This window comes from Neopsephotus bourkii, unplaced genomic scaffold (genome assembly GCF_033783945.1).
Source record: "Neopsephotus bourkii isolate Nb327-2 ecotype Australia unplaced genomic scaffold, CSIRO-AGI_Nbou_v1 NB_52, whole genome shotgun sequence".
In the NCBI taxonomy this organism is placed as follows: Eukaryota; Metazoa; Chordata; class Aves; order Psittaciformes; family Psittacidae; genus Neopsephotus; species Neopsephotus bourkii.
In genome coordinates this window covers 1,208,694-1,235,764 of record NW_026900569.1, presented here as the reverse complement: position 1 = coordinate 1,235,764, position 27,071 = coordinate 1,208,694, and the positions used below count along the sequence as shown (strand labels likewise).

General features: G+C 54.5%; 1 protein-coding gene across 3 annotated transcripts; it reads left to right on the top strand.

Annotated features, from left to right (window-relative positions):
• The first annotated feature begins 1,629 nt into the window (after positions 1-1,629).
• On the top strand, positions 1,630-23,856 carry FGF1 (fibroblast growth factor 1). 3 transcript variants are annotated; one of them, XM_061347717.1, is made up of 4 exons: positions 1,630-1,902; positions 19,501-19,694; positions 22,049-22,152; positions 22,984-23,856. In XM_061347717.1, exons 2-4 carry the CDS (start codon positions 19,526-19,528, stop codon positions 23,176-23,178), a joined length of 468 nt encoding a protein of 155 aa, XP_061203701.1. In that variant the 5' UTR covers positions 1,630-1,902; positions 19,501-19,525; the 3' UTR covers positions 23,179-23,856. The 3 variants fall into 3 exon arrangements, with proteins under 3 accessions (XP_061203701.1, XP_061203709.1, XP_061203694.1); XM_061347725.1 differs by lacking the exon at positions 1,630-1,902 and adding an exon at positions 3,910-4,067 and having other exon boundaries at positions 22,987-23,856; XM_061347710.1 differs by lacking the exon at positions 1,630-1,902 and adding an exon at positions 3,910-4,067.
• The last annotated feature ends 3,215 nt before the right edge of the window (positions 23,857-27,071 follow it).

The following is a 27,071-nucleotide window of genomic DNA, read 5'->3' as shown; positions in this document are numbered from 1 at the left end:
AGGTCATCCTTTCAAAGGCAAAGGACGGGAGTCATTCTTCAGGAGAGGGTGCTCCCTCCTGGGCAACGGTGATGGGAAAGACCAAAGGGATCCATCCTGGTGAATGAGCCACGACTGAGAGCAACGGGCAAGAGCACGGAGGAGACAAACAGAATTACTCCACTGCGTGTCTGGCTGGGAGAGTGACCGGGTTTGACAGGAGTCAGGGTGAATGGGACCATCTTAATGAGAAACAGTCTTCCTGCCTGTCTCCAGTTCCTTCCTCATTACCTCTGCCACGACCTGGAGGAGCAGAGCCCTGGCACCACCCGCAGGGCGCCAAGGGATGAACCCACACCCGGAGCCGCTGCAGCAGCTTTCGGAACCAGCGGAGGTGACGAGGGTGCAGCACCAGATGTGCACAGGGCCAGCAGGACCTGCCGCCAGCTGGGCCACAGCTGCCAGCTCTGCGGCCCCCAGATGTGCTCCAGCTGGGGCTGCTGCCCCCGCGAGTGTCCTCACCTGCAAGGGCCTCAGCTGCCAGATGTGCCACAGCCACCCCAGCTATGCCAGGGCCCCAAATGTGCCCCACATCCAGCTGTTCCCCGTTCTGTGCCACCGCTCCCAGCCGCGCCGCAGCCCACATCGCCCCCCCCGCATCCAGCTGCGCCCAGATGCGGCGCTGCGGCGCCCCCTGGCGGCCCCAGTGCTCCGCGGAGCCTCCCTCTCCTGCAGGAATTTCTCAGCTCATCCTGTCCAGCCTGTCCTTAATTAAAGCCCCAATGACGTCACTCATTAACACCCCCCCCCCCCACACCCGTTGCTCCAGAGGGGACAAGCGGCATCCTCGGAGCTTTCCGTTACGCGTTGTCATCAAGAGCACTCGGGATTGCAGAGTGTGAAAGAAAAGCTGGCAGGTTCAAGCCATTCCCCTTGGCCTGTCCCTCCATCCCTTGTCCCAAGCCCCTCTCCAGCTTTCCTGCAGCCCCTTTAGGCACTGGAGCTGCTCTAAGGTCTCCCCTTCAGGAGCCTTCTCTTCTCCAGGCTGCCCCAGCCCAGCTCTCTCAGCCTGGCTCCAGAGCAGAGCTGCTCCAGCCCTCACAGCATCTCTGTGGCCTCTGGACTCATTGAACAGCTCCATGTCCCCCTTGTCTTGGACACCCCAGAACTGAGAGACCTAAATGGGGAGCACTGGACCAGGCCTCACAACAGTTCATGTCAAACTGCTGCAAGCTGTGAGCATATTTTTAATTCATTTATCTCCCAACAGCTTCCTGCCAGGCTGTTCCTAGGGGAGAAATGGGCAGAAAGAGGGCAAATGGTGCTGGGAGACTCCAGCTCTGCAACTGTGCCCATGAAGAGCCCTGGGGCACAGGGCAGTGGGACACCCTGTGCACACCACAGCCTGTTTGCCATCATGCCCTGACTGCACAGAAGCAGTCCAGGGACAGAAAGGGCTGGGAAGCACACAGGGAACGTGAGCTGCAGCAGGGTTTAACCCCATCCTCTAGGCAGGCAGGCTGAGGTGCTGGGAGGCCCTCCGGGCAATGGGGGAGGCAGGCTGGATTAAATCCCTGTCTTTCACCTGGGCTGGAGTCCAGCCCCGAAATAGCAGTCCAAAAACAAGATCACATGAGAGGAAAAAAATAGCAAGGCAAAGGATTATCCATACTTCCTTGTCCTATGTGGGTGCAGAGCGGCGTGTGGGCCGCGCTGCCACCCGCGGTGCCTGCACTGCCCGCCATCTGATGACAGCTCCCAACCAGGGTCCAGCTCAGCCCCGACGCCTGCGCCCATCGAGGAGCCCTGCCTGGCTCTGGAGCACCCGTGAGTGGTGCAGGAGCAGGAGCCTGTCCCCTGGCACCGTGTCCTCCCGTTGCCCCTCCAGTGCTGCTGCCACCACCAGCCCCTGCATCCCGGCAGGTGAGTGCCTCTCCCAGCATTCCCAGTGCCCTGGGCAGGGCATCCCGGCGGCCTCGTGGGGGCTTTGCAACCCCTTCCCATAGGATCTGCCATGCGCTGTTCTGGTTCCTGAGCTCCCGGCCAAGTTCGGGTGTGCATCGCTGGGGGAACAACTGGGGTTTCCTTTTCCTCTCTCCGGGCTCAGAGGCAGGGAGCTGGCAGGGAAGCAGGAGGGGGGACTTTCTATTTCAGTGCTGTTCTCAGCTTGTCCTGGCTGCGTGGCACTTGCTGAGCCGTTTCAGCAATCCCAAAAGGAATGCAACCAAAGCTTTGGGAGCTGGGGATCTCCTGGGTCTCATTTTAAACTTGCAGTAGGATTTGCCTAAGTCGTCTCTGCTGCGTGACTTGGGTTCAGGGAAAGAGGAGCCGCTGGGGCAGCGTGTGCTGGGGCTCAGCTGCCTGCACAGGCACTGCCTGCATACGGCTGGGTGCCAGGGTTCCACACAGCTCCAAGAAGTGTGTGTTATTTATGGGGGTAGTGGCCGAGGAGGCCTGCGGATGTTTGTGGCGGGGAGGTGAGGAGGTTCCTCACCCCAGGCAGCGGCAGGGACCAGCCTTCAGCGGCCATCCAAGGGCTGGGTGCCTGCTGTGCACGGGTGTTGCGGGCAGGGTGGGCAGGGGGAGCAGGGCTGGCTGCGGGCAGTGCAGGAGCCCACCCCAAACACCCTGGTGTTTGCTCCATGTCCCTGCGGCGCTGCCGGCTGCTGGCTCCATCCCCGCTCGCTGTCTGCAGGACGGAGCAGACAGGGACACAGCGCAGCGGTTGGCAGGACGCCGGCACCAGCACCCGGTGCCCTGCATGGCCTCAGAGCTGCCAAATGCCAACCACAACAGGAGCAGGCAGGGGCAGGGGGGCTGGGGCAGTCACCCACGGCTCCAAGACAAGGGGATGCTCCCTCGCATGAGAAAGTGGAGCAGCGTTTCCCAATACTCCTTCTATCCTAACAGCCCCATGCCTGTCATCCGGGAAAGCCCAAGCCAAAGCCAGGGCCATTCTTTTTTGAGACACAGAAATGTTTGGCTGTATCTGTCTTACTTTTTTCTTTCTATTTTCAACATGAGGCTGAAATAGCAGGAGGAAATCTTGGGTGGGCTTGTTCAAACTAAACCAGAATAGGAATAACAGCGATGCCAGGGAGGCCAGAGCCCACCTGCACTGCTGGGTGCGTTAGGAGCCATCCCCACTGGCTGCTGTTAAGTGCAGTCAGCCAGAACGCGTTTCAATCAGAACACTGGGCTCGGCAGGCTTCCAGCCCAGCCTGCCCAAATACACAGGCTCCATGTGAGCCGGGACTAAAAGCCCATTCTAAGCGAGCCTTAGATAACGCAGCTTAAACACCACATCAAAGCGCTGGTGGAGAATGGCCAAGCGGTGAAGTCATCGCTCTTGCTTCAGTAACACTGCAGCCAGCTCACACGCAGCAACCCGCAGCCTGCACCCCAAACCTGCTGCTGGCACCCCAGACACAGAGCCTGAACCCGGAACCCCCCGGTCCCCCCAAACCCGCCGGTGCCCCGTGTCCGGCCGCGGCACAGACTCAGCCGGCTCAGTCCCCGGGGATACGGGGCTGCATTCTCTCAAGCTGACAGCGCTCAACGGAGCTTTTCGGCTTTTAAGGCCAGGCTCTGCCAGCCCGAGGCTCTGTGCCGGTGTCCGTACCCGGCGCAGCCCTGCGGCACCCCGGGCAGGGCGCAGACCGCCGGCCCCATCCCGGGAGCTGAGGGGGGGTCATTGCCTTCCCCGCGGGGAGAACCGCGCCAGCACAACAGCCCCGGCGCGGAGGGATGGGGATGCGGGAGCAGCGAGGGGCGGCAGCGCTGCCGCTCCTCCGTCCTGCGCCCCGTGGCTGGGTTTCCCCGGCGATGGGAGGCTCAGCCCCAGCCCCAGCCCCAGCCCCAGCCCCAGCGCCCGCCCCGGCGCCTGCCCAGCGCTCCCGACGGGCAGGTGGATGCGATCGAGCTCCCCCCCTTTCCCCATCGGTCCCGCCGCGGGGAGGCAGCTCTGCATCATCACCATCATCATCATCATCATCACCACCATCAGCGCCGGGGGCTGATCGGTTTGATCCCTCTTCTCCCCTCGCCTGACACAGCGGAGCCGCCGCCGGGAGGACGCGGAGCCGGCGGTAGGTGCCGGGGAGGGAAAGGGGGGAGCTGCCGGTACCGGGGGGGCCTGGGGGGGGACGGGGATGAGGCAGGGGTTCAGCCCCCCCTGAACCCCGCAAGAGGCTGCAGCCCCCTGAGAGAGGAGGGAACCCGGAACCAAACATCCGTTCAAATTGTGAGCTCAGATTTACTGCAAATTAACCCAAGAAACCTGGATCAAGATGAGAATTGAAATATAAAATACATTTTAAATGGCAAAACACGGTATTGGGACCATTAAAAAAAACCAGGGAATCTGTTGAAGTGACACAGCATTACAAAACGGTTCATTTCTGATGCAAAATGGTTCATTTTTGACGCAATATATATATATTTATTTAAAAACCAAAACAATTTCCTTGGGCCCGCTCCAGCCAAAAACCCTGCTCCTACTGCAACATATCTTTTGACTTGCATGTGCTTTTGTAAGTTCAGATCTCATGAGAAGCAATAGTGCACAGCCAACCTCTGCTCCCTCTGACCTTTTCCTGCCCGAGCGCTGGGCATCGCCTCTTCCTTCTCCTCCTCCTCCTGCAGCCACGGCTCCCCGGCTGCTCTGGGGGTGCAAGGACAGCGTTTGGGCTGGGTGGTCTCAGGGGTGTCCAAGCCAGCAGGGAGGGGTCAGGATCCAAGCTGGGAAACGCTGGTAGGGAGGGAAGAAGAGAATAGGTGAAAGCAGTGGTTGGACAAGGCAGGGTGGAAGCAAAGCGGGTTCAGGTTAATTTTGTGGGACTTGGCTGGTTTCCTGGCCGGACACCAGCAACACCCTGCTTCAGCACCCCACTTGGGGCATGCGCCCCATGCCTTGCCCATGGGCTTCAGAGGCTGAGCGCTGCTTGTAGCTGCTGTGTGGGTGGCACACTGAGGGTGCCTCAGGGTCCATCCCACTGCTCAGTACCCCCCGGCTCACCCCACCAGCTCCATCAGCACCCCTCAGGGTGGCTGCCACAGCTGTGCCGGTGAGACAACACCTCACCCCCCCACTGCAGGGTTTGCTCCCTGCTCCCGAGCACCCCAGCATCGCCCCACTGGCTCCTGGACCCAGTGCACTGGGTGGTGCTGGCAGCAGCACTGGGGAGCCCTGGCCACCTCTCGGCCCTGCAGCAGTCGCCTTGGAGAGTGTGAGACGTACGGGAAGATCTGCACAAACAGGGGTCTAAAGTTTAATGGGTTCCTAAGGGCAGGACTGGGCTCAGTGGTGATAAGGCAGCACAATGTCCAATTGTTCTCCCTGCACTGCCGGGTCGGGCCCCGCTTCCTCCGGCTGCTCCAAGCACTCAGGATGCGCAGGAACACGCACTTTGGATTAGGGCTGGGGAGAGTTCAGGTCCACCGAGGTCTCCAGGCAGACCCAGGGCTTTGCAAGCCCTTTGGATAAACTTTCCTTCCCAGCTCCACCCCAGCCCAGGGGATAGACTTTCCCTCCCAAGCTCCCCAAATGATTTTGGCCTTCCTCCCACTCCTGAGACCTTGAGCTTCCTCCCAACCAAGCAGTTCATCGTGCAGCTGGCTACGGCTCCTTCCACTTTATTCCCCATCAGCTGCATGGCTCCTGCACACTGCTTTTCAAGGCCAAGCCCTGTGGTGCTCAGGACCTCTGTCCCTCAGCACAGGGGTGGTTGGTGACAGTGGCAGGGACTTGCCTGCTCTGTGTCTGCTTTACCAGGCTCTTCCCCTTTGCTAAATGGCACAAACAAGCAAAGATGCTCGGGGAGGTGGCAGAGGGTGGCAGGGATGTGTGGGGCTCAGCACCTGAACTTACCCAGCAATTAGAGCTTGCAGCAATTTGCCTTTATATTTGGCATCTTTGGCTTGGCTTGGATAGCAGTTAACAGCTCAGAGCGTAGTTGTAATGAGGAGTTAGGGCTAAGGCACAAGGCCCGTAAGGATAATAACTGCAGTGGGCTTATTTCAGTCTCTCATTTCGATGTGCTTCCAATGATGCGCTCATACAACAGACCCACACCAGAACAGCCAGCACCTTCTTAAACACTTCATAGAATCATAGAATCATAGAATAGTTAGGGTTGGAAAGGACCTTAAGATCATCAAGTTCCAACCCCTGCCACGGGCAGGGACCCCTTCCACTGGAGCAGCTTGCTCCAAGCCCCTGTGTCCAACCTGGCCTTGAGCACTGCCAGGGATGGGGCAGCCACAGCTTCTCTGGGCACCCTGTGCCAGCGCCTCAGCACCCTCACAGGGAAGAGCTTCTGCCTAAGACATAAGAGCTGCAGAGCACAAGTGGCCTCATCAGTGGAGCAGGACATGGAGGAGCCACATCCCTGCCCACGGCTGGAGGTGATGGGGCTGAGGACATAAATGCATGGGAGAACACGCATATCACAGAAAGTTCTATTTCTATTAGAAACTTCTTCTAAATCAGAAGGTTTTGGCTTCTGCTTAGCAGGAAATAAGATTATCAAATGAGAGCTGCTGCCTCTCGGCTCTTGGCTCCATTTCATGTGCAATCCATCATGAGAGGCCGTGGGAGCGGGGAAGAGCTGCAGGGAAGGCAGCTCCCATCAGAGTGGACGGTCAGCCTCACCCTGTGTTGTTTCAACACCAGTTCGGGGTAACTGAACCGTGACCCCTGAAAATACAGCTGCCAGGTTGGACACAGGGGCTTGGAGCAAGCTGCTCCAGTGGAAGGGGTCCCTGCCCGTGGCAGGGGTTGGAGCTGGAGGAGCTTTAAGGTCCCTTCAACACAAACCAGGCTGGGGTTCTGTGATTCACAGAAAGCTCCATCACAGCAGAAGCTGGGCACGAGGCATCATCCCCTCGAACCCAGAGGCAGTGACTTGCGGTGGGGTGTGTTCAGGAGCCCTGTGTGTATCCGCTGCCAGCGCAGGTATCAGTGACCATCGTTTGGGCTGGAGGCCTGCCTGGGTTTGTCCTTCAAACCGCTCACAATAGAAACCTCTTTGCAGAAGAATTTGTTGAAAACCAGTTCAGCAAGAGAGGGACGATGGCTCTGCCAGTGAAGCTCTGCCCCTCGTGTTGCATGGCATCTGTGAATGCCGCAATCCTCCCTCCCCCCTGTTTGTGAGACAAGAGAGGTGCCTGACTCAGTGTTTCTCAGCAATGGCCGTTACTATTTTGTGCCTTGTTTTGAGCACCAGCGCCTGTTGTTTTAATGCTGTTGGAGAACAAAAGCAGATGCTGAGGCCTTCAGAGCAGTTGCAGAAGAGATCAGTGCCGTGCTGATGTCATGTACTCCACATGCTGTAACGTGTTAACCATGGAGGGTGGCACTGCCCTCCCCAGGGACAGGGCTCACCTGCATGCCTGGGTTAGAGACAGCGATGCACTGCAGCCAGGGGTAGCTCCGGCTGCCACAAACCCATCATTTCTCTCTGAAACCTTGCTCCCACACCAAGGAAAGCAGCATAACAGAAACACTCCGTTTTCCCAGCTGCTAAATGTGGAAGATGAAAGCTAGCACAGGCCCTCAGAGAGCGCCATGGTTAATATTTACAGATTCCTTTCAAGAATAGCTAATACACAGCCAGTGCTAAACACTATTCTATTAACCCCAGCACAGCATCTTAGCACACATCCATGGTCCAGCTTAAAGCCCAACCTGTGTTTTAATAGGGTAACAAAACCCACACTTCTGGGCCTTCACTACCTCAAAAGTGAATTCATAAAAGCCCCCTTTCCCCTTTGATTTATCCCAAGTCCTCGGCCTGACTCTTCCCAGGATGAGACAGAGGCGCTTTAAGAGGAATGAAATCACCCCTGAAAACTGCATCCTCTAGAGTGATGCCAGCAGAGAAAGAGATAGAGATGAGAGGAGAGCAGAGGGGGAAAACAGTGATTAAAGTGATCTGGTGACCAAAATAACACTGCAACAGGGTTGCTTGCTGGTGCGGAAAAGGCGGCTGCTCCAGCAAGCTGGAAACCTGAGGAGCGTAGAAGGAACACATCAATACAGACTGAGAGAGCCTGCAGCTCCCTGCGGCCGCGGGGCACCGCTCCACTGACCAGCGCCGGGCTTTACAGCACAGGGCAGTAATTATGGTCTCTGGGCAGTTTCCCTCCTCCTCCTCCGAGCCCAGGTGTATAAACTGCCTCTGCTCACCCCTGCGGGTTTGGCAGCAGAGCAGCAAACCCTCCCGGCTGGAACAAACAGGCAAAGCGGCTCCGACCTGCGGCCTCGCACAGCTCCTGCAGCTGCGGGGCGCCTGCTGCCCGTGTATCCCCTTAACAGGGGTTCACCCCCTCGTGTATCCCTTACTGTGGTGCCCGCTGCCTGTGTATCCCATCACAGGGCATGTAACCCCCTTACTGGGGTCCATGCTGCCCCTGCACCCCAAACCTGCTCCCTTGCGCATGGGAAAGCACAGAAAGCGAGGGGGCTGCTCAGGGATGGACCAAGCAGACATCTCCTAGGCAGCATTTCCAAGCCTGACAGCTAATCCTGAGGACAAAGATTAGAAAAGAGGCAATAAAAGGGCTTTCCAGACAGAGTGTTTTGCAGGCTCCGCACCGCTGACTCACAGGGTGACATCCAAACCCCTTTTGTCCCCTTCAGACTCATTTCTGGAGCGGTGTTGTCCTGTCTAAGTTGTCCTCCCAAGGATTTGCACTTTGCCCACAGCGGTCTAGACACAGTCCATAAATGACTCATGACTTTGTGCTCACCAGCTCTGTCCTTGCTTATGGCTCTTAATTTAGATCTGTGCTTCAAGAGCCCAGATCTGGGAGTCAGCCTTGACCTCAGATCTTTGCTGCCCACGTCTCTGCAGTCGGTGAATGTGCCTGTCCCACCTGCAGATGAGCCCAGCCAGCACTTACCCATGCAGGGACCTTATTTGTGTGGAAATAAGCTCAGCAGCACTGCCCAGAGCAGCTCCCACTGCTGCCCTTTGCAAGCCACCAGACTATGGTTGGGCAGCTTCTCCTCCAGCGATGTCCACAGGCATCCCCAGGGATGCTCAGGGACAAGCTCCTGGTGCCCTGTGCTGTCCATGCCCTTCCTCGCTGAGCTCAGACCTCCTCTTCCTCCTCTACCCATGCACTGACAGGGTGGCAGTGGCTCAGCAGTGGCCCATGCGAGATGCACAGTCACCCTTATGGCCACAGCTGCCACCCAGCATCGCCAGCCCAGGGTCTGCAGGCAGCTTGCCCAGCCTGCAAGCCAGCCTTCAGGGCATGGTCACCCTCACTTGCTCGGGGTGCCCCGAGTCACACCCTGAGCCTGGCTGGTCGGTGCTGGTCGGTGCACACAAGAGCAGGAGCCCTGAGTTATTCCCCCGTTTGCTCTCATCCGGCGCTGCATGGGCGGACAGGAGGGGGAGATCTTTACCATGACAAGTCCCAGTCTGCGCATCAGCAGATGAGCTCCAGATCCAAGCTGTTCGCTTACACAAGGGACGCTGCACACCATAAATCCCCTGAAAACTAAAGCTTACATCCATCTCTCAGTGCCAGATGACCTGGCTGCTTCCTGCCATCTCCCTGCCATGCAGGGCACCGACTGCATCCCTGCACCATCCAACCTGGGGATGGAGCAGCCTGTCCCCTCCGTGCATCGGCCATTCCCTGGCAGCTCCCCAGAGCTGCTTTTCACCCACCCTGAGTATGTTTTTCCCCAGAGAGGTCACTCGTTCATGCTCTAACAGCTGCACATCCTCACGGGGTGTGTTTATCTTGCACAGAGAATACTGCTCGGTGGGGTACATTTTCCACTGGAATTTCCATCTGCCTTTATATTTGAGCTTCATTTGCAGGTCAAATCTTGGACACAGAATACAAGTAAAACACCCTCCCTTCCCCTTCCTTAACATTCCCTTTGCTGCAGAACACTCTAAAAAGCTTCTGACTGATGCAGGGACTCTGTATGCTGATGTTAATGTTTTCCCTGTTTATGGAGCATCTCCATCCCAGTGCAATTCATGACACTTGTCATAGCTTGGCTGCGTTTTAAATACTGCATTATCGCCGCTAGTATATGCAGCATTCCCCTTTGGAACGTGGCTGGTTTTAGGGCACACACATCCCCTATTCACAGAGCTACGTGGGCAGGAAAGGGCTGATCCAAACGGTGCTTGCACACAATAACATCCCCCAAAGGCCGGATGCTGCCAGCGGAGCTGGTCAGTGAAGCCCAAGGCACAGCTCCAGCTCCTCTCAGGAGCCCTGGGCATAGAGCACCCAGAATGCTGGATACACAGACAGCAGTGCTCCTGGCATTCTGGTTGTTCCAGGGCTGTGAGCAGCCCCCATGTCCCAGCACCAGCAGGGATAGCAGTGCTCACATCTGCGGGACAACAAGTTGCTGTCCCAAAGGTTTCTGGTTCAGTTTGGGGTTTTTCCCCACTTAGATGATCCAGGGCATCTCTGCCTCCTGTCACCACCAGCATCCTCAGCTGCATCCCTGTGGGGCAGCCTGACCCCAACAGCTTTCCCCTAAACTGGCTGTGGAAACACCAGGATCAACAACCACCCCCCCGGTGGCTGTCATCTGCCCACTCGGGAGCTGGAAATAACCACCGTGGGTGTCACCTCCACGGAAAGAGCTCTGGAGTGCTCTGCTGCAGCGGCTGAGTGAGGTTCACCAGGTCCTTCAAATTGCAGCCTTTGCCCCTGCAACGTGCTTTTTATGGTGCTTTGTTGTTTACGGGGATGAGGAAGGGCAGAAGCCTTCCAGAAACCATCCCCCTGCCTCTGAGGGTGCTGTGATGGAAACAGCAGCAGCATCAGAGGCAGGGCTCTGTTTTCCTTGGAGCGGTGCAGAAGTGGCTGCCTGCTCCTGCCTGCTGACGGGCGGCCTGAGGTCACGCTGCCTTCTTCATTGATGCCATGGCAAGGACAGAATCAGTGCTGAGGTGCTTCATGTGCCCCAGCTGGGATAGAGGGGACCAGAATTGGGGCTCCATCTTTTACCAAGCTCTGGTGCACCCTGGTGTGAAATTCACACTCCTTTCTAGGCTGGAGATGAGGGTGACAAGTGGACAGGATGGTGACCATGGGCCTCCAGAGCCACCCCCTGCCTGGAACTAAGAACTCCCCAGTTTCTGCCTAAAACCTCAAAGCAGCGCCCTGTCTGGCTCCACAGAGGAGGTGGCAACGCACGGCTTCTCCTGACACTTCACACCAGTGGCTACTTACCCACAGCTAATGGTGCTGGGGGGTTTTGCTGACTCACTCAGCTGCACTTACCCACTTTGAGCTCGCCTTGCTCTCATCTCTCATCTGAAGCTCTCCTTGCATGCTCATCTGCACTGCAGCCTGACACTGGAAGGCATTTTCGCCAGCCCTAAGTCACGCAGATAAGAAAATGATTATTTATTGTAGGGTTTTCCTGTTAATAGCAATTATCATCTGAAGCTTTTGTCACGCTGTTAAGTTATTGAGCAGCAGAGTGCACAGGAAAGCAGGAAGCACAAAAAACCCAGGAGTTCCCATCCGTAGCTCCTAGACACTGTGTTTAAAATAAGCTATTGAGCAGCAGAATGAGGAACAGAATTCCTGCAGCCAGCTTTTCTCAGCACTGCACAAGGCAAGCTCTAGAGCCCTTACACAAATATTTCAGAAGGAACAGGATTAACTCCCTGCACATTTCAGCATAGAAAAAAATCACTGCTGAGCTTATGGTGAACCCAGAAACCAAGTGATTTTCCTTGGAACAACCAAGAATGAGACTATGCTGGAGGAAGTTCGATTTCTGAGCGATGATACGTCTACTGATGGTTAACCACAAGGATGGATGTGGGGTTTCACTTGGCCTGGAGATGAAACCCTCAATTCCAGCATCCTCCGCATCTTTGGGGAAGGACACGGTACAAAGCCTGAGCCCAAACTCAAATCCCAGGTTTGAAGCTGGAGCCAAGCCTTGATTGAGCTTGGCCACCCTTCAGAGGGCCAGCTGCAGGAAGTGTTGCATCTGACACCACGCGAGGATTCCTGCTTTTCGCTCCTAATTCGAGCCTCATCCCTGGTTACCAACAGCACGCTGAGATTGCGGACCTGTCCGAGCACCAGGAGACTGGTGAGGGCTCGGGGCTGACAGAGGGTGACCGAGAGGAGCAGGGACCAGGCAGGTACCTGAAACGGAGCCATCAGCAGGAGGCTTTGCTTGGGTGGGACCAGAGGGCTCAGACAGGACAGGGTACAACAGGAGAATCAGATCAGCCCCTTGGCATAGCAGCACTGCATACAGTGAAATTCTGGGGCTAGAGTCTGGCATTTAAGCCAGCCACTGCTTTTACTGGGCAGAGCTGGCCTGAGGCAGAGCAGCTCCTGCTGCAAGCAGCCATGTGTTGTCTAAATGCTCCAAGAGACAGCAAGGAGGGAGGAGGGATGGAGAAAAGCACCTGTAACCAGAGCAGGAAAACAGAGCCTTGAGAAGCCTGCCCTGTCTGGGAACAGCACGGCTGGCACCACTGTTCGTCCATCCATCCATCCATCCGTCCATCCATTCATCCATCCATCCATCCCTCGGCACCCAGACAGCTTGGGCGCTCCTGTTATGTGATCTGGTCTCTTGCCCTGTGTCCTGCTTGGACACTGGAGGTGAGCGGCAGGGGGGACGGTGACATTCATCACTCAGCTTAACCTCCCTGTATGCCAGGAACCGGGTCCTGAGCAGGGTGTGGATGGGGTCCCCCATGCCTGGGGATGCTGAGCAGGAGCCAAGTGGGAAGTTGCCTGGGGATGCTGAGCACTTCACCCCTGCATCAGCACACTGGGGCCTGCCAAGTGGCCCCTGCCCAGGAGGGCTTCTTACACCGTCACCAACCATTTCAACCAACAACAACAGATCAGTTTTACAGCATCCCTTTCCACTGCCTCCAGATGCTTTTCCCCTGGGAAGCAAAGCACAGGAGAGGTATGCACAGCCCTGCACTTAACCGCACTCTGCCCAGTGGCAAACACCCAAAACAAGGTACCTGCACCCTGAGCATCATTCCTGGGTCCTCATACTCCTTGCATGCCAGAGGTGAGACCATGAGGACAGTGTCACTCATGGCACATAGTAGTGGCTGCTTCCAGACAGCTCAGTGGTCCACACAAGCAGGATGCTGGGAGGCAGCATTGCAGTGGAGCACAGGAGGGATGATGCTTTATATTTGTCTCAGTTTGAGCCTGCAAGGGGGAAAGAGCACTTGTAAAAGTGGTCATGGCCACAGCTCTGCCCTTGCAGTGCAACCCAGGGCCTATGGTCCTTGCTCAGGCCCTGGAATCTGGGAAGAGCTGCAGCTCCTGCACTGAGTGTGCTGCAGCGGAAGCATCCACCTGCACTGTCTTAAAATGAAGATGACAATCAGGCAATTGCCCCTGCTGCAAAGCCCAAACGTGTCCCCTGGGTCCAATTCATCCTCCAGCCCATCCTTGGCTGAGCTTTTGCCCTTCTCCATCCAGTGTGTTCTTTCCATAGAGCAGGTCCCACACATTTGGCTTGCACTGTGCACAGGGAGTTAGCACTTAAATCCCCCACATGAGGCAATGGGATTTGCTGCTGCAGCCTGTGCTGCTCATGTACGTGTCCATGGGCTTGGTCTGAACCCAGACAGAACACAGGAGGCAAGACCTTCCTGGCAAGGCTCCTGCTCTGGGGCTGGATTGAGTGCTGGAGATGAGACTGTCATTAAGCTAATGAGCAGACTGCAGAAGGCTGTGGGTGGGAGAGGCTGGAAGGTAATTAGAAAGTGGATCTTCACTTTCTTTTCCCATCTCCCCGTGGATGCCGTCAGTTTGCTGGGATGCTGCGCTGGATGTCCCAGCTTGAACCAGCACCTGGGGTGCCACAGCCTCAAAGCCACATACGGATCACACATGGCTTTGAAGCCCTGCAGGAAGATGAGATAGGAGCTAAACCAGGGCTGGGATGGCATAAAATGGTCAAATCGAGCCTGACCAACCTCATGTCACAGAATGGTTCGGGCTGGTGACGACAACAGGCATCAGTTAATTCCTACAGCTTTGGTCACACTTTATACAACATATTCCACTTGCACAGGGTAAAACCTGGCAGATAACTATTTCACTTAATCATATTGCCTGAGATAAAATCACCTTGCCACAAACACTGACTAGAAGCAAGCCAACACATTCCGCTGACACGCACAAAATGATCTATTACATATTTACCATACTCTTGGCCTAATCATTTATTAAGACCTTCTAAGAGGATCCGCGGTCCAAGGAATTCAAGCCGTGCCTTGCACTGGCATCCCTTTGGAGGAACGCAGCCCTTGCAGGCTGCCTGTGCTGATGATAACCCCAGAGCCACTGTGCTGCAGCTCCTGGAGCAACCAGAGCACAAGGAAACCTCTTGCTGACCTCTAACCCTTTCCTAGCTGAGGAAATCCATCCCACGCGATGGATCCCGAAAAGTTGGGATGAATAAAAGCCCTGTTTATGGGAGAGATAGTCACTCAATATGTTCAGGCTGTTCTCGGATCGCCCCAAAGCCGTACCTGTCAGCCCTCAGGGTACTTCAGGAATGCCTTGGAATGGGCAATAGGTGGAGAAAAGCCAGAGCCTGGATTCCTCAAAAATATTCTACCTGTTAAAACAGTGCTTTGCATTCCCATCTGCAGTGTTGAACCGCCTGGGAAGTGACTGTGCTATCCAGGTGGCTGCAGTCAGGACTGGGAATGGGGAATGAGCCCACGGGAGGTGATGCTGCCTGATCACAGCTGAATCATGTGCCCTGGAAGAAACAGGATTTCTGCTTTAATGGAGAAAACAACACGTTCCCAAGTGAAACAACGGGAGTGTTTCCATTGAACTCACCAGAGCCCGGGGCAGGAGACACTGACCTCATTAAGGACAGAACCTCAGCAGAGTCCTGGGTGTTGCTGGCTGGAGGCTCCAGCACCATCTTCAGCTGATCATCCATTGACAGCTGTGATTGAACGTACTCCAAACCAATGCAGCCACACTTGTTCTGAGGGGGTTCTTAACAGAGGATGTGCAGAGCACTTCATCCCACATAAAGGATTGTATCCAAAGCCAAGGACAGCTCTAATGCATTTGAATCAAACCCTATCTTGTTTTAACCCATGGCACGTGAGATACTTCTGGTTTCCTCCAAGCAGTAGCCAGGTATTCTATACTTAAGGAAAAAACAGGCTCACCTTAGCTGGTCACCTCCTGGTTTCAGGGCCTGGCTGTGGGACAGAGGCACCATTGGGGCATCAGAGGTTGTGAAGAGGCTGTGCTGATGATGCAGTGTGCTCAGCTGCAGGCACCAGGTCCATCAGTCTCTGATGCAGTGGGCTATCATGAACATGCAACGTTCCTGCCTCTGATCTCAAGAAAATTGATCCATTCAAGTAAGTCAGGAAGAGTCTAAAGGAAAAGGAGCAGAGAGGAAGCATTGGTCTGGAAAGAAAATGAGGCAGAGACATTTTAGCAACATGATAAAGCTCCTTCCCAAGTTGCCATACTCCCATCAATGCTGACTCTTTAATGCAAGCAAAGGGGTGACGCCTGCGTTGATGGGAAGGCAGAAGGACCTGACTCCTTTTCCATGGCCCCCGTGTGTGTTATTGGCAGCAGAACCGGCCCTCGCTGCTCAGGCTCAGATGCTCACGGGGTTTGGGATCTCACATCAAAGCCGCTGGTTTGGCTGCAGCAGCAGTGATAAAGCTTGGAACCAAACCCAAACTTCTCAGAACTTCACAGCTCTTCCGGCCCCATGAGGACTCGTCCCTCCTCGCCGCTGCTGGCAGCACGCACGCTGCACTGCTCCAGCACCACGGCTCAGCCAGGCCTGGCTGCAGTGGAGAAGTGAGTTCAACCCAAACGTTAAAGTCCTTCCTGCTTCAGAAACCTATTTCCGATCTTTGGGGTTCTGACATCTCCTTACACAGGAGGAAGAGCAGTGCCACGGGCTGCCCCCAGCGCCTGCACACAGAGCCAGGGCCACCCCAGAGCAGATGCCCTGGGTCCAGCTCCCAGGGATGATGCCATTCATTCCTAGCAGTGGTTTTCTCTTAGGCAGCCCAGCACAGGAAGCTGCGGGAATGGGAGGAAAGAGGAGAGCCATGAACACGGCTGGTCCTGGACAAACACCCTCCAGCTTGGGCTCCAACTTACAGCCCCAGTGCAACCGATGGTATCAACTGCTCAGCAGCTGCCATCCCCTCCTACAGCAATCTCCTCTTGGAATATTTTCCTTTCTCCAAGGGGCACCAAATAACCGCTGGAGTGTGGTGTCTCTCAGCTTAGCATCCTGGAGGGCGCTTTCTGTTCTGCTTTGAGCTATTTAAACGTTTTGTTGGGCTTCTACCCAAAGAAATAAGGCTCTTTATGTTGTCTTTGGTTCAGGTTCTCTCTCTCTCATGCTTTTTAGTTCCCATAAAAACTTAACGTGTTCCTGCCAAAAGTGTAATAGTAGGGCCATGAGTGGTGGTATGCGTAAAGTACCGACTCCATGGTCATAAAAGTATGAGAACAGCACCAGTATTTAGCAAGGAGAGACAATGGGAGTGGAAAATAGCATTCATTCAGCTTCTCCTGTGCAGTCGAAAGCAGCTGGCGAGCACTGAATCCACCCTAAAAATGGCAAAGAACCGTAAAGGAAATATGCGTAAAGGAAGAAGCCATTTCCAGTTGAGCCACTCTGTTGAAGCTATCCATAAACACCCCTGAGTGCACGGACCTGCAGGTAACCTAAGGGAGCATCCCAGCCTGCTCCTTGCTCTGCCGGCTGATGCGTGAGCTTGGCCAAGATCCTGATCTGAGCTTTGGGATATTTCTTTCTTGCTTCCATCCAGCATCAACCCAGGAGATTTCCGGGCACCTCTTACCCTTAGATTAAGGTTCAAGGAAAGCTTTAGTTCCAGGAAATGACACAGTGCCACTGATCTCCATTAATGCCCTACAGCACTAAAGCCTTGTGTACCACGTTGAAAGCGTGAAGGCTTTCTTTCAGACAAGTTTTGGCAGACAGTTGGCATTAAAAACTAATCTACTACAAGAAAAGTGTGATCTCTTGACAGAAAAATGAGTCTGGGGACAAGACACTCGGTGAAATACCTCCTTTCACCTGCCTCAAGACTGTGGTAAAAAAGGAGCTTGAAGCTATACTTAGCTGGCTCATCACCTGCTTTGGAAAGCCACCAGGAGCCATGAAGCTTGTGAGCTCCTGTGGGTTGCTTCACCACCCTCATCACAAAACATCCATGAAGTGAGAACCCACGTTCCCTCCTGCAAGAGCTCTTCCCAAAAGCCCTGTCCGTGTTGGATGGGGGATCTGTGGAACTTCACAGCTTCCAAACACACAAAGTCTGAGCACGCCAGCACTGAGGTGGGCACGGCTTTTGTGCCATTCAGGAAAGGGCATCAGCAGAGGAAGCTGTCAAACTTGGTTGGACTCCCTGGGGAAAAGTGGATCCTTTGGGCTTTGCAAATAGCCCCAGAGCAAAAGCGGGTGTTGAGGAGGTGCAGATACAGGGAGGGACTGGTCTAGGGACACTTATAGACCTAGATAAGGACCCAAACAGCTGCCAGCACAAGCCAGCATACAGCTGAGGAAGCACTGGGCTGATAAAGAAACACTTGGTAGGCGCTGGGGGACTTGCCAACCAACATCAAAATGGCTCTGGAGAAAGGGCAGTGGGGAAAAGTCTAAAACCCTTTATGTGTGTGCATTGACTGCGAGCTCAGCTGGTTTATTGTGATTTAATACCTCCATCCGCAGCAAACTCCGGGCTGAGAGTCAGGAGGAAAGAGGAGCTGCTGTGAACCAGCAGCTACCAGAAGGAACTGAGGCTGGGATGGCAGGGGATACTCTTCTCTTTACAGCCATTTTCCTTTCCTAGGAAATCTTGTGTTGTGACAGAGACCCCAAGGGGACACGTCTGGGAGTAAGGCACGGAGCCTATGTCCTTACCACAGTGTCTCTATTTGCAAGGTTTCAGCTTCTAACAACCCAGCTTGCAGACATTTTTATCTTCTACAGGCTATGGGGAGCCATGGGAAGGGGGGGTCCCCTCCCTGCAGCTGCAAAAGAGTTTACAACCAAATATTTAGGGATGATATGGATATAGACGTGTGTGTGAATTGCAAATAGCTGCAATCCTTCATATCTCCCAGGTCGCTCAAGTACCACAGCAAACTCACACTGTATACCAGCCCCCTCCTAATACACCAGGAGCACAGCTCGGTGGTGAAGACACATTTTTACAATCTATAAGTATATAAAAACTGTGACTATATTCTATTTCTCATAATATAGCCATGGGAATACATGACATGTGAAATAATTTCCCACATCTAGATTTGTACTGTGCTCTTCTTCTGTTCATAAATCCACTTCTCTACAAGCACTATGGAAATTTGTATATGGAAGACAGTATATTCATGGGAGATTTTAAATGTAGTTTCTAGGCTAGAATCCATCACATAGATTTGAATATACCTGGAACACATGTGGGATTCTGGTTCCCAGCCACAGCACATCCCTGATCCTGTGGCTGCAATGGCAGCTCTCACCCTCCAGCATTCACAGCATCTTTCTCTTACCGGTCTGATGATGCTTTCAGGTTGCGGCACAGCATCCGCTGAAACATGGATCATGGTCATAAAAGTGTATTGCAAAAGGAGGTTTCAGAACAATCCCCATGTGTTTCCCAGGCCCTAAGGAGAGCTCAGGAGCCCCATGGGAAGCAGTACTCCCAAGCCAGTGCCTGTTGCTCCTGGGCAGCTGGTAGTGCCCCATGCCCAGTTTACACCCCCTGCACCAGCCAGAGCTCTGCCTGTCCCTTTTAACCAGCCTTATTGAGACCCAAGGGTGCACAAACATGGTATAATCTAGACCCAAAGTTCCTTTTTCCTTATACAATTGATCAGTGTATGGGCATATCTCCTGCTTACTGCCCAGGCAGTCAAAGCCTCCTGCTCCCTGTCATCTCCCACAATATCTAACGCTTGTTATGACCTTTAGCATGCATATGCCTTGGCCAGGTGAGGTGCAGAGTGCCAAGTAATATTTGCTATCTGGCACGCAGTGCGTGTTGCAATACCTAGTCATAATCATGTTTGAAAGCTATAATAGCGGAGGGAGTTATTAACCTGGGCTCCCTTCCTGCCTCTTGTGGCTTTCAATCAGACACTGGGTGGTTTTCAGCCTTCTTTTCCTCAGTGTATAATTTTAGTCCGTACGTCAATAGAAAGCAGAAAGAAAACAGAATTTACGATGATAAAACTGAAAGGGCAGAGTCCTGCTGCCGGTAGGAGACAAACCCCACACCCTCCCACGCTGGAGGAGCATCACCTTGGGGCTGTGTCACTGCCAGAGCCATCATCCACCGTGTGATTCACCTGCCCTGAGCAACCCCGGCTATCAGATGGGAACCCCGGCTCCCTCCCATCCCTTTAAAAGCCTGGCAGGAGCTGCAGTGTGTGCCAAGCGCTCGGTGCCACCGGCCCTGCCGAACCCCACCACATCTCTTGCAGCCCGGCGGCAGGGAGAGGCTGAGCCATGGCCGAAGGGGAGATCACCACCTTCACCGCCCTGACTGAGAAGTTCAACCTTCCCCCGGGGAACTACAAGAAGCCCAAGCTCCTCTACTGCAGCAACGGCGGCCACTTCCTGCGCATCCTCCCAGACGGCAAAGTGGATGGGACCAGGGACCGGAGCGACCAGCACAGTAAGCAAACCCGACGGGGCTCCTTGGGGCTCCTCCTTGCTCCTATGATTTTACCAACTAGGAGGGGGGGATCGGGGGAAGATGGGCTCTGTACCAAGCTCTATTTCCTCCTCGTGCCAACATGCCTTCCGGGACTTGCACCAAACACACCCGTAGCCCGGGCAGGCACGGTATGTGTGCTCTTTCCCACCTGCAGGAGTGTTAAATCTGAAACTGGTCGTGAGTGTAATCACAGGCAGGCAGACTGCACGGGACCCAAATGCTAATTGCATGGCTGGCAGCTAGAAGAAAAGGCTTAGGAGCAGCCTCACATCCTACACGCACACAGCCATCACATAGCGCTACGGTATCTTTGCATTTGCTCCGGGGTGGAGGATTCAGCACAGCAGCCATAGAGGCTACTCTTGCTTCAGCCGTGCCCTTCAAAGCCATTAGATGAGAGCTGGAACCCATCTCAGACACCAAGGCAAAGCAAGCCTGCCACCCCGGAGTGAGGGTTCCCTCTCAGGCTGCACCATGCACACAGGCAGCGAGCGCAGGCAGTGCTGCTGCCCATGGCCCCGCTGCACCCCGGCACACTCACACCTCACCGGCTGCCGGGCTGGGGCTGTGTGTCTGGGAAGCCGTGCCAGACAGGAACCTCCTGCGGATGATCCCGTACACTGGGATCCGGGAACGGACAAATATTGACAGAGGAAACTCCTGAGGGGCCACATGCCGGCAGAGCAGCCCTGCAGCGCGGTGCCTGCCGCCGAGCACCGCGGTCCTGCCCCTGCGAGCGAGCCGGGTCCATGGGGGGAACCTGGACGTAAAGGCAAGGAGAGAAGACCCAGAGAGGGACGAGGCACCAGAACACTGGCAGCTCACCCGGGATGCAGTATGCAAGGCTGCAGTAGAGCCTGTGCTGGGGCTTTGCAAGCTGCCCATGTGTTTTGCTCCAGATAGGTATCAAGAATTCACATAGTTACTGTAAATTGCCTTGCCCAGCGCTAGCCCCAGAATCAGGGGGGATCTCCAAAGAGAACAGAAGTACCTCACTGCAAGGCCCTGGCATCCGGCCCTGACATCCAGCCCTGCAAAAGGACCCCCTCACCGTGCGCTTTGCTGCCATGTGTGGGCATCTCAGGCTTGCACTGGGAAATGAAAACTTACCAGGATGTTGCAGACCCTCAAAGGATGAAGCTTGTGCTTGTTTCCACAAACTGCCCCATTTCCTCTGTCTCATCCCATTACTTCACGGAAGGAAGTATCTGTACAGACCTGGAAAACCACAGGAATTTGTGTGTGAGCTCCTGAACCTGACATTCTCCCTCCCTCTGTGGCCACAGACCCAAGTGTCCCCATCAGCAGCTGGAGGGTCCCCCCACTCCCCTCTCCTGAAATCAGGTTTTGGGATAGTGTCACCATTTTATCTCATAGAATCAAAGAATCATGGAATGGTCTGGGTCAGAGGGGACCTTAAAGATCATTCCATGGGGAAGTAACCACACAAACAGAAACGTTAACTCTGCTGTGTTAGGTACAGGATGCTGAGTGGAGGAGGGAGGTGGCCCAGACACCCTGTCCTGCAGCTGACCCGCTCCCCTCCCACGGTACAAGACCAGTAAGGAGCTTTTTTTGCCCTGGAATTCCCAGTTGAGGTCCAGGATCAGTGCCAGGGACGGAAAGCTGGTGCCCAGTGGGCTGCATGAACCAACACAGCATCACCCAGCCCAGCCTGTGCAGGCTCTGCTCTCAGTTCATTATCAAAGTCATGTCAGTGCCACAAAGTAGGGCAATCTAAGCTGTGGCTCATGGCTTCCTATGAGAGGTGTTTTTTTAGGATGAAGACCAGCCCTTTCGCCACTCTTTGTCTATGATGTCCCGGACAAAGCCATACACAGCACCCTGTTGGATGGGATGCTTTGGGTCAGGGGTTTTCAGGCATCTGAAGTCTGCCTGTCCCTGGTTTAGCTCTCAAAATACTTCTGTGTATGTCACTCCCTAAGTGTCTTGTCAAAACCACATGAGAAATTGGTAAATTAGAGCCAGAATTAAAACCCCAATCTCCTGTGTCCCATTCCAAAGCCCTAACCAAAAGACTGCTCTTCCTTTGATGTAAAATAAGGAAAAAATTGGTCTTTGGTTCCTAAAGCATGGCTGTGGGGTTTCTTTGAAGGAGAGGGTACAAGGACACACTTCTATTACATGCTGTACTGTTTCCTATAAACTCTTATAAGCCAGGCTTTGGAACAAAACCACCCCGCTCACTTTCCTAGCAGCTTGGACGTTATCTCTGACAACATTTTGTTGGGGTTTTTCCCCCTTTGCCTATTTTCCTTTCACTTCTGTTGTTGCTTTATTTCTGCTTTCAGTTCAGCTCCAGCTGAGCGCGGAAAGCGTGGGAGAGGTGTACATAAAGAGCACCCAGTCTGGGCAGTACCTGGCGATGGACACCAACGGGCTGCTCTACGGCTCGGTAAGTAGGAGGTTTAGGTGGGACCAGACAAGGAGAGGGTTTGAGGTTTGCAGAAATCTCGAGGCTCTGAGTAATGCAAACCACAGGCAGCAATTAGGCGCTGTTTGTTGTTTTGGCAGCTGGACGGCCACTCTTCATACGGCTTTATTTTGGGGGGAAAGAAATAAATAACCAAATAACACCATCTACCACCCAGGCAGCCCCAGGCGATGGCCCTCAGCCACTGAGCAAAGACCTCCTCACATTTTTCCTCTGCATCCTGGTTGCACCAAACCCTGTGCTGGAGGCAGCAGCAGCATCCACAGCATCCCAGCTTGAGTGGGATGGTGCAAGGCAGGAGCTGACCCCCCTGTGCCTAGGAACTGTATGGCACAGAGTGACCCGAAAATATTGTGGGCCTTTAAGAATAGCCCCATTTAGAGCAAAGTGTGTGACACACAACCCTGGTCACAGGCTGCTCAGCCTCCCCAAAGAGCTGTTTTGTTCCCTGTGCTCATGCTCTGAACCCGCAGCTGCCACCGCACAGCTCAGTGCCAGAGCAGGAGCCAGTGCCAGGACCAGCTTACAGAGTGGGGCTGGGCTCAGGTCTTGCCCAATAAAGTGCCCAGAGCATGGTCAGATTACTGCAGGAGTAGCCCAGGGGACTACACAAAGGCTACGTACCTCCATGCTTTGAATATGAGCTTCACCAGGGCATGGAGATCTCAGAGATCAGTCTTGACACACCCCAGCAGAAGAGCTCCCAGGATGAGACTGCTGCACTAGGAATGCGCATCCTCCTCCCCACAGCATCGCCCCATCTCACTGTGGTTCCCCGGGGCTCTCTTTCAGCAGTTGCTGGGTGAGGAGTGCCTGTTCCTAGAAAGGATTGAAGAAAACCATTACAACACGTACGTCTCCAAAAAGCACGCGGATAAGAACTGGTTTGTAGGTCTGAAGAAGAACGGGAACAGCAAGCTGGGGCCGCGGACGCACTATGGCCAGAAGGCGATCCTCTTCCTCCCGCTGCCCGTCTCGCCTGACTAAGCACTGTCCCAGAGGCTCAGAGATGACCCTGAACCCCGAGTTCCAGTTGTCACCTCCTCCTTTTCCCTCATTCTCTCTCTTTTGTCTAGTATGACAGAGCCAGACGTTAGAGCTCCGAGCTTTAGGTAAAGGTTTTACCAAAACAGAGCGAGCAGAGCTCCTCTGCTCCGCATGAAGCTTTGCAGAGAGGAGGTGAAAAGCCCCAACACCCTCCCAAGGTCCACCGGCACCCACCACCCCTGCCCTCTGCCGGTGCATGCTGTGAGCAGGCTGCAGGTCCTGGGGACACGCATGTACCCACTGCGGGCAGGCACCCTGAAACGTGGCCAAGGGCACCCCAAGGAGACCCCGGTTACAGAGGAATGCATGCTTTTACTGTCTCCTGCCATCCTAAAGCAAGCCCCCCCGGATACTCTGTACTAACATATTCAACCATCTAAGTATGTAGCTTCTAATATGCCCTCTAAGCAAGTTGATATTGCAGCAACAGTCATGTTATCAAGTGTCATCCTGGTTAAATGATATCCTTGGTGTGTTAAGCTAAACTAGAATCAGCCAAAAGCTCCAAGCCCTGGACACCTTACCCTCCCTTTCAATGTGCATATTGCTATATGTCATGCTAGAACCTGCCATATGTTATTTGTATTTATTTATTGAGTAAATATGTCTCTTCTACAATCTGTTTATACATAATTCTAGGCACCAAAGCCACCTGAAGTTGTCCCAGTGAGGGTGGGGTGTAGTGAGAGTGACTAAGGTCTGATGCTGAAGATGTGATGGTACAGCAGGAACGATCTGCATGATGGTAACAGCGCATTGCATACCATTCCCAAGGCCCTTCCTTACCTCACTCTGATTCCATAGAATCATTAGAGAATCCCAGACTGGTTTGGGCTGGAAGGGACCTTAAAGCTGATCCATTTCCAACCCCTGCCACGGGCAGGGACCCCTTCCACTGGAGCAGCTTGCTCCAAGCCCCTGTGTCCAACCTGGCCTTGAGCACTGCCAGCTTCTCTGGGCAATCTAAGCATCTAAGCACATGTAATGTAACCCATACCAAGTGCACGCAATCCCACTATAAAAGGTGAATAACTAATGGTTCATCATCTCTGCTGCCAACACAAACCACATGCACACTTTTAACCACCTGAACCATGAGGTGAAACTCGCTTTCAGTCCTCAGGGAAGGGGTCTCAGGCCAATGGAGGGCAAGGAGTGGATGCACAGCTCCCTGTGATCCTTCACCTGACAAAAGCCATCCTATGGGGGGATCATCTTCATCCTTCTGTGTGCCCACATCCAACACCTGCAGGGACACAGTTCCCTCAGCAGGCTGAACCCCTCCCATCTCTCCCTCCTGTGCTGCCACCAACTTGTAATTGCTTCATTGTGGTGGGTCAGAGTTGAGAAGTTTGACATTTAAACCAGGCAGTGGCCGGTAAGGACTGAATATCTGCCAAAACCCCAACGAGCTGCAGGAGGAGAAACGTCAAGAGAAGGACCCAGCTATTGCCAATGTCTCAGGCACCTGGGAAAGGCCACAGTGTTCCAACAGCAAACACAAACCTGGGCAACACAGAGCGACGTGGGTAGGCAGCAGCGTCAGCACATTAAACACTGCGGCCACTTTCCCTGTGAAAGGCTGGGCTGTCACTCAAGTCGGAAAGTGAATGACTGCATGAGCAGGAGGGAGCCAGGTTTCTAATTAAACAGGAAAGCTGGAAAGCGCAAGGCCAGATTTAGCCATGCTGCCTTCCAACACCTCATTAACCACAGGGCATTCCTCTCCTTAGACTGCTGCTGCTCAGAAGTCACCACCACAGGTACACGCTCAATGCCCAACGGGGGGAAGATGTCAACACTTTGTCTGAAAAATAATCCCTAAGGAAGCCAGGGTAATTGCTCCAGACAGATGGACACGCAAGGATCACATTGCCCAGGGAAACCGCGCTCGCTTTGGAGAGCTCTGTCCTCAGGGTGAGAGGTGACGGAGGGGAAAAAAGGCTTCAGAGATTTAATAAAGTCATTGCACTTAAAGATCTTTCCCACTAAGTGCAGCGAGCACAAATGTGCTGCGAGAGGGATTCTGGAATGGGTCGGAAGGAAAAGCAAGTGCTGCTGCACAGAGGGTGAGCTAGGGAGGCACGGCTGGGTGGGAGAAGGACAGCAGTGTCCAGATGCTGGGTTAAATTTACAGCATTCTAACCCAGCAGCAGCCAAATGGGGCTCGATCACAGCCTTTTCCAGCTTCCACTTATTGCTGTCTCCTGGTGGATATTGCAAGCGTTCACATCCTAAGGAAGTGGAAGGAAGCAATGCTGCAGGGAAGGTCCTGTGCGGTCCCACAACCCCTTCTCCCAGTGCACACACACCTATAGGTCCGCAGGGATCTTAAAAGACTGCAAGCTCGACAGCGTGGCACCAGCCAGGCAGAGCACAGGGTGCTGGGGGCTCTGAGTCCTGTCTGCTCCTTCCTCCTGTTTGGCTCCAGAGTCGTCTGCAGAGATTTAAAGCTCGACTGTCAGTTCCTGTTAGCTGTTTATCCTGCACCAGGAAGAAGGGCATGAAAAGTCACACAAACTATTGCACTGGGAGAGCTGAAGCTATTTGTTAAAAATATCACACTTTACATTAAATAAACAACTCTCTGACATGCTGCCATCCGTTAGGGAAGAATGTAAATCTGGGTCTAATGGCTCCCATATGTTCCTCACGTGTGACATGAAAATGCCCAAGAAAGGTAAAAGCTGGGTAGGGCAGGGCTGCAGTGCCGGGCTTAGCCAGGTTGGACCGGGTTTGGCGCAAGCTGCTCTAGTGGAAGGTGTCCCTGCCTGTGGCAGGGGTTGGAAATGGAGGAGCTTTAAGGTCCCTTCCAACCCAAACCGTTCCATGGCTCTGTGAAGGCGAGCAGCAGGGCTGCTTCTGATCCAGCTTTAGTTCAGGGGCAGGACCCACAGGAGCGGGCAGCGGAGCAAGCACCGAAAGGTGAATACCAGGCACAGCCCCCAGGACCGCTGCGAGCGGGCGCTCGGGAATTGCGCTCCCCCGGGGCAAACCCAGCCGCGGTCCCGTCCCCGCGCCGCGGATGCCCAGGAGATGGCGATGCGGAGGCGCCGAGGCCACGCAGCGGAGCGGCAACATCTGGAGCAGCATCTGGCTGACAAATGGAGCGAGAGGGAGCTTGGAGGGGCCCGGGCAGTGGCGGGTCCCCCGCTGCCTCCCTGCCCCGCTTCCCACCCCGAGGAGCTCCCCTGCACCCCACATGGGGCCAGGCGGGCAGGAAGGGGAGAGAGGGGTTACAGTGGCAAGCGAGAACACTCATCCCACAAAGTGGCTTCTCCTTCCTCTTCCTCTAACCCAGAGGGCTGCTTCGCCCATGAGACATCGCTCAGCCGCAGCCTGAAAAGACAAAACAACTGAAGCAAGGAAGCCTGAAATAATCTATTATTAAGCTCTGGGAACTGATGGGAATCCAAGCAAAAGGAAAGTTGGGTTTCTGCTGTTTTCCTGCGGTTGGCATTTTGGAAAGGCTGACAGAGGACACACACATCTTGAGGCCATGGGACAACGCGGTGGTGGGTGGCCAGGCCAGGGCTGTGGGGTACCACGGTGCCATGTAGCATCATCCCCTCTGAGGCTCCAGCAAGGACCAAGGAAGCCCCCAGAGCCACAGCCCAAGCGTGGCTCATGGCAGTGCTCGTCCCATGGCACTGCATCCCATCCCCAGCACCCCCACTGCACCCCAGACCTCCCTCCACACTGTCCTCAGCCGTCCTTTGGTGCAGGTACCATGGAGGGTGCCAAACCCCTTCATGATGTGCCAGCTGAAATAAGCTCTTGGGATGCCACATCTATTCCCACATGTGCCTTGATTCTGTTTATAGAGCCAGTAT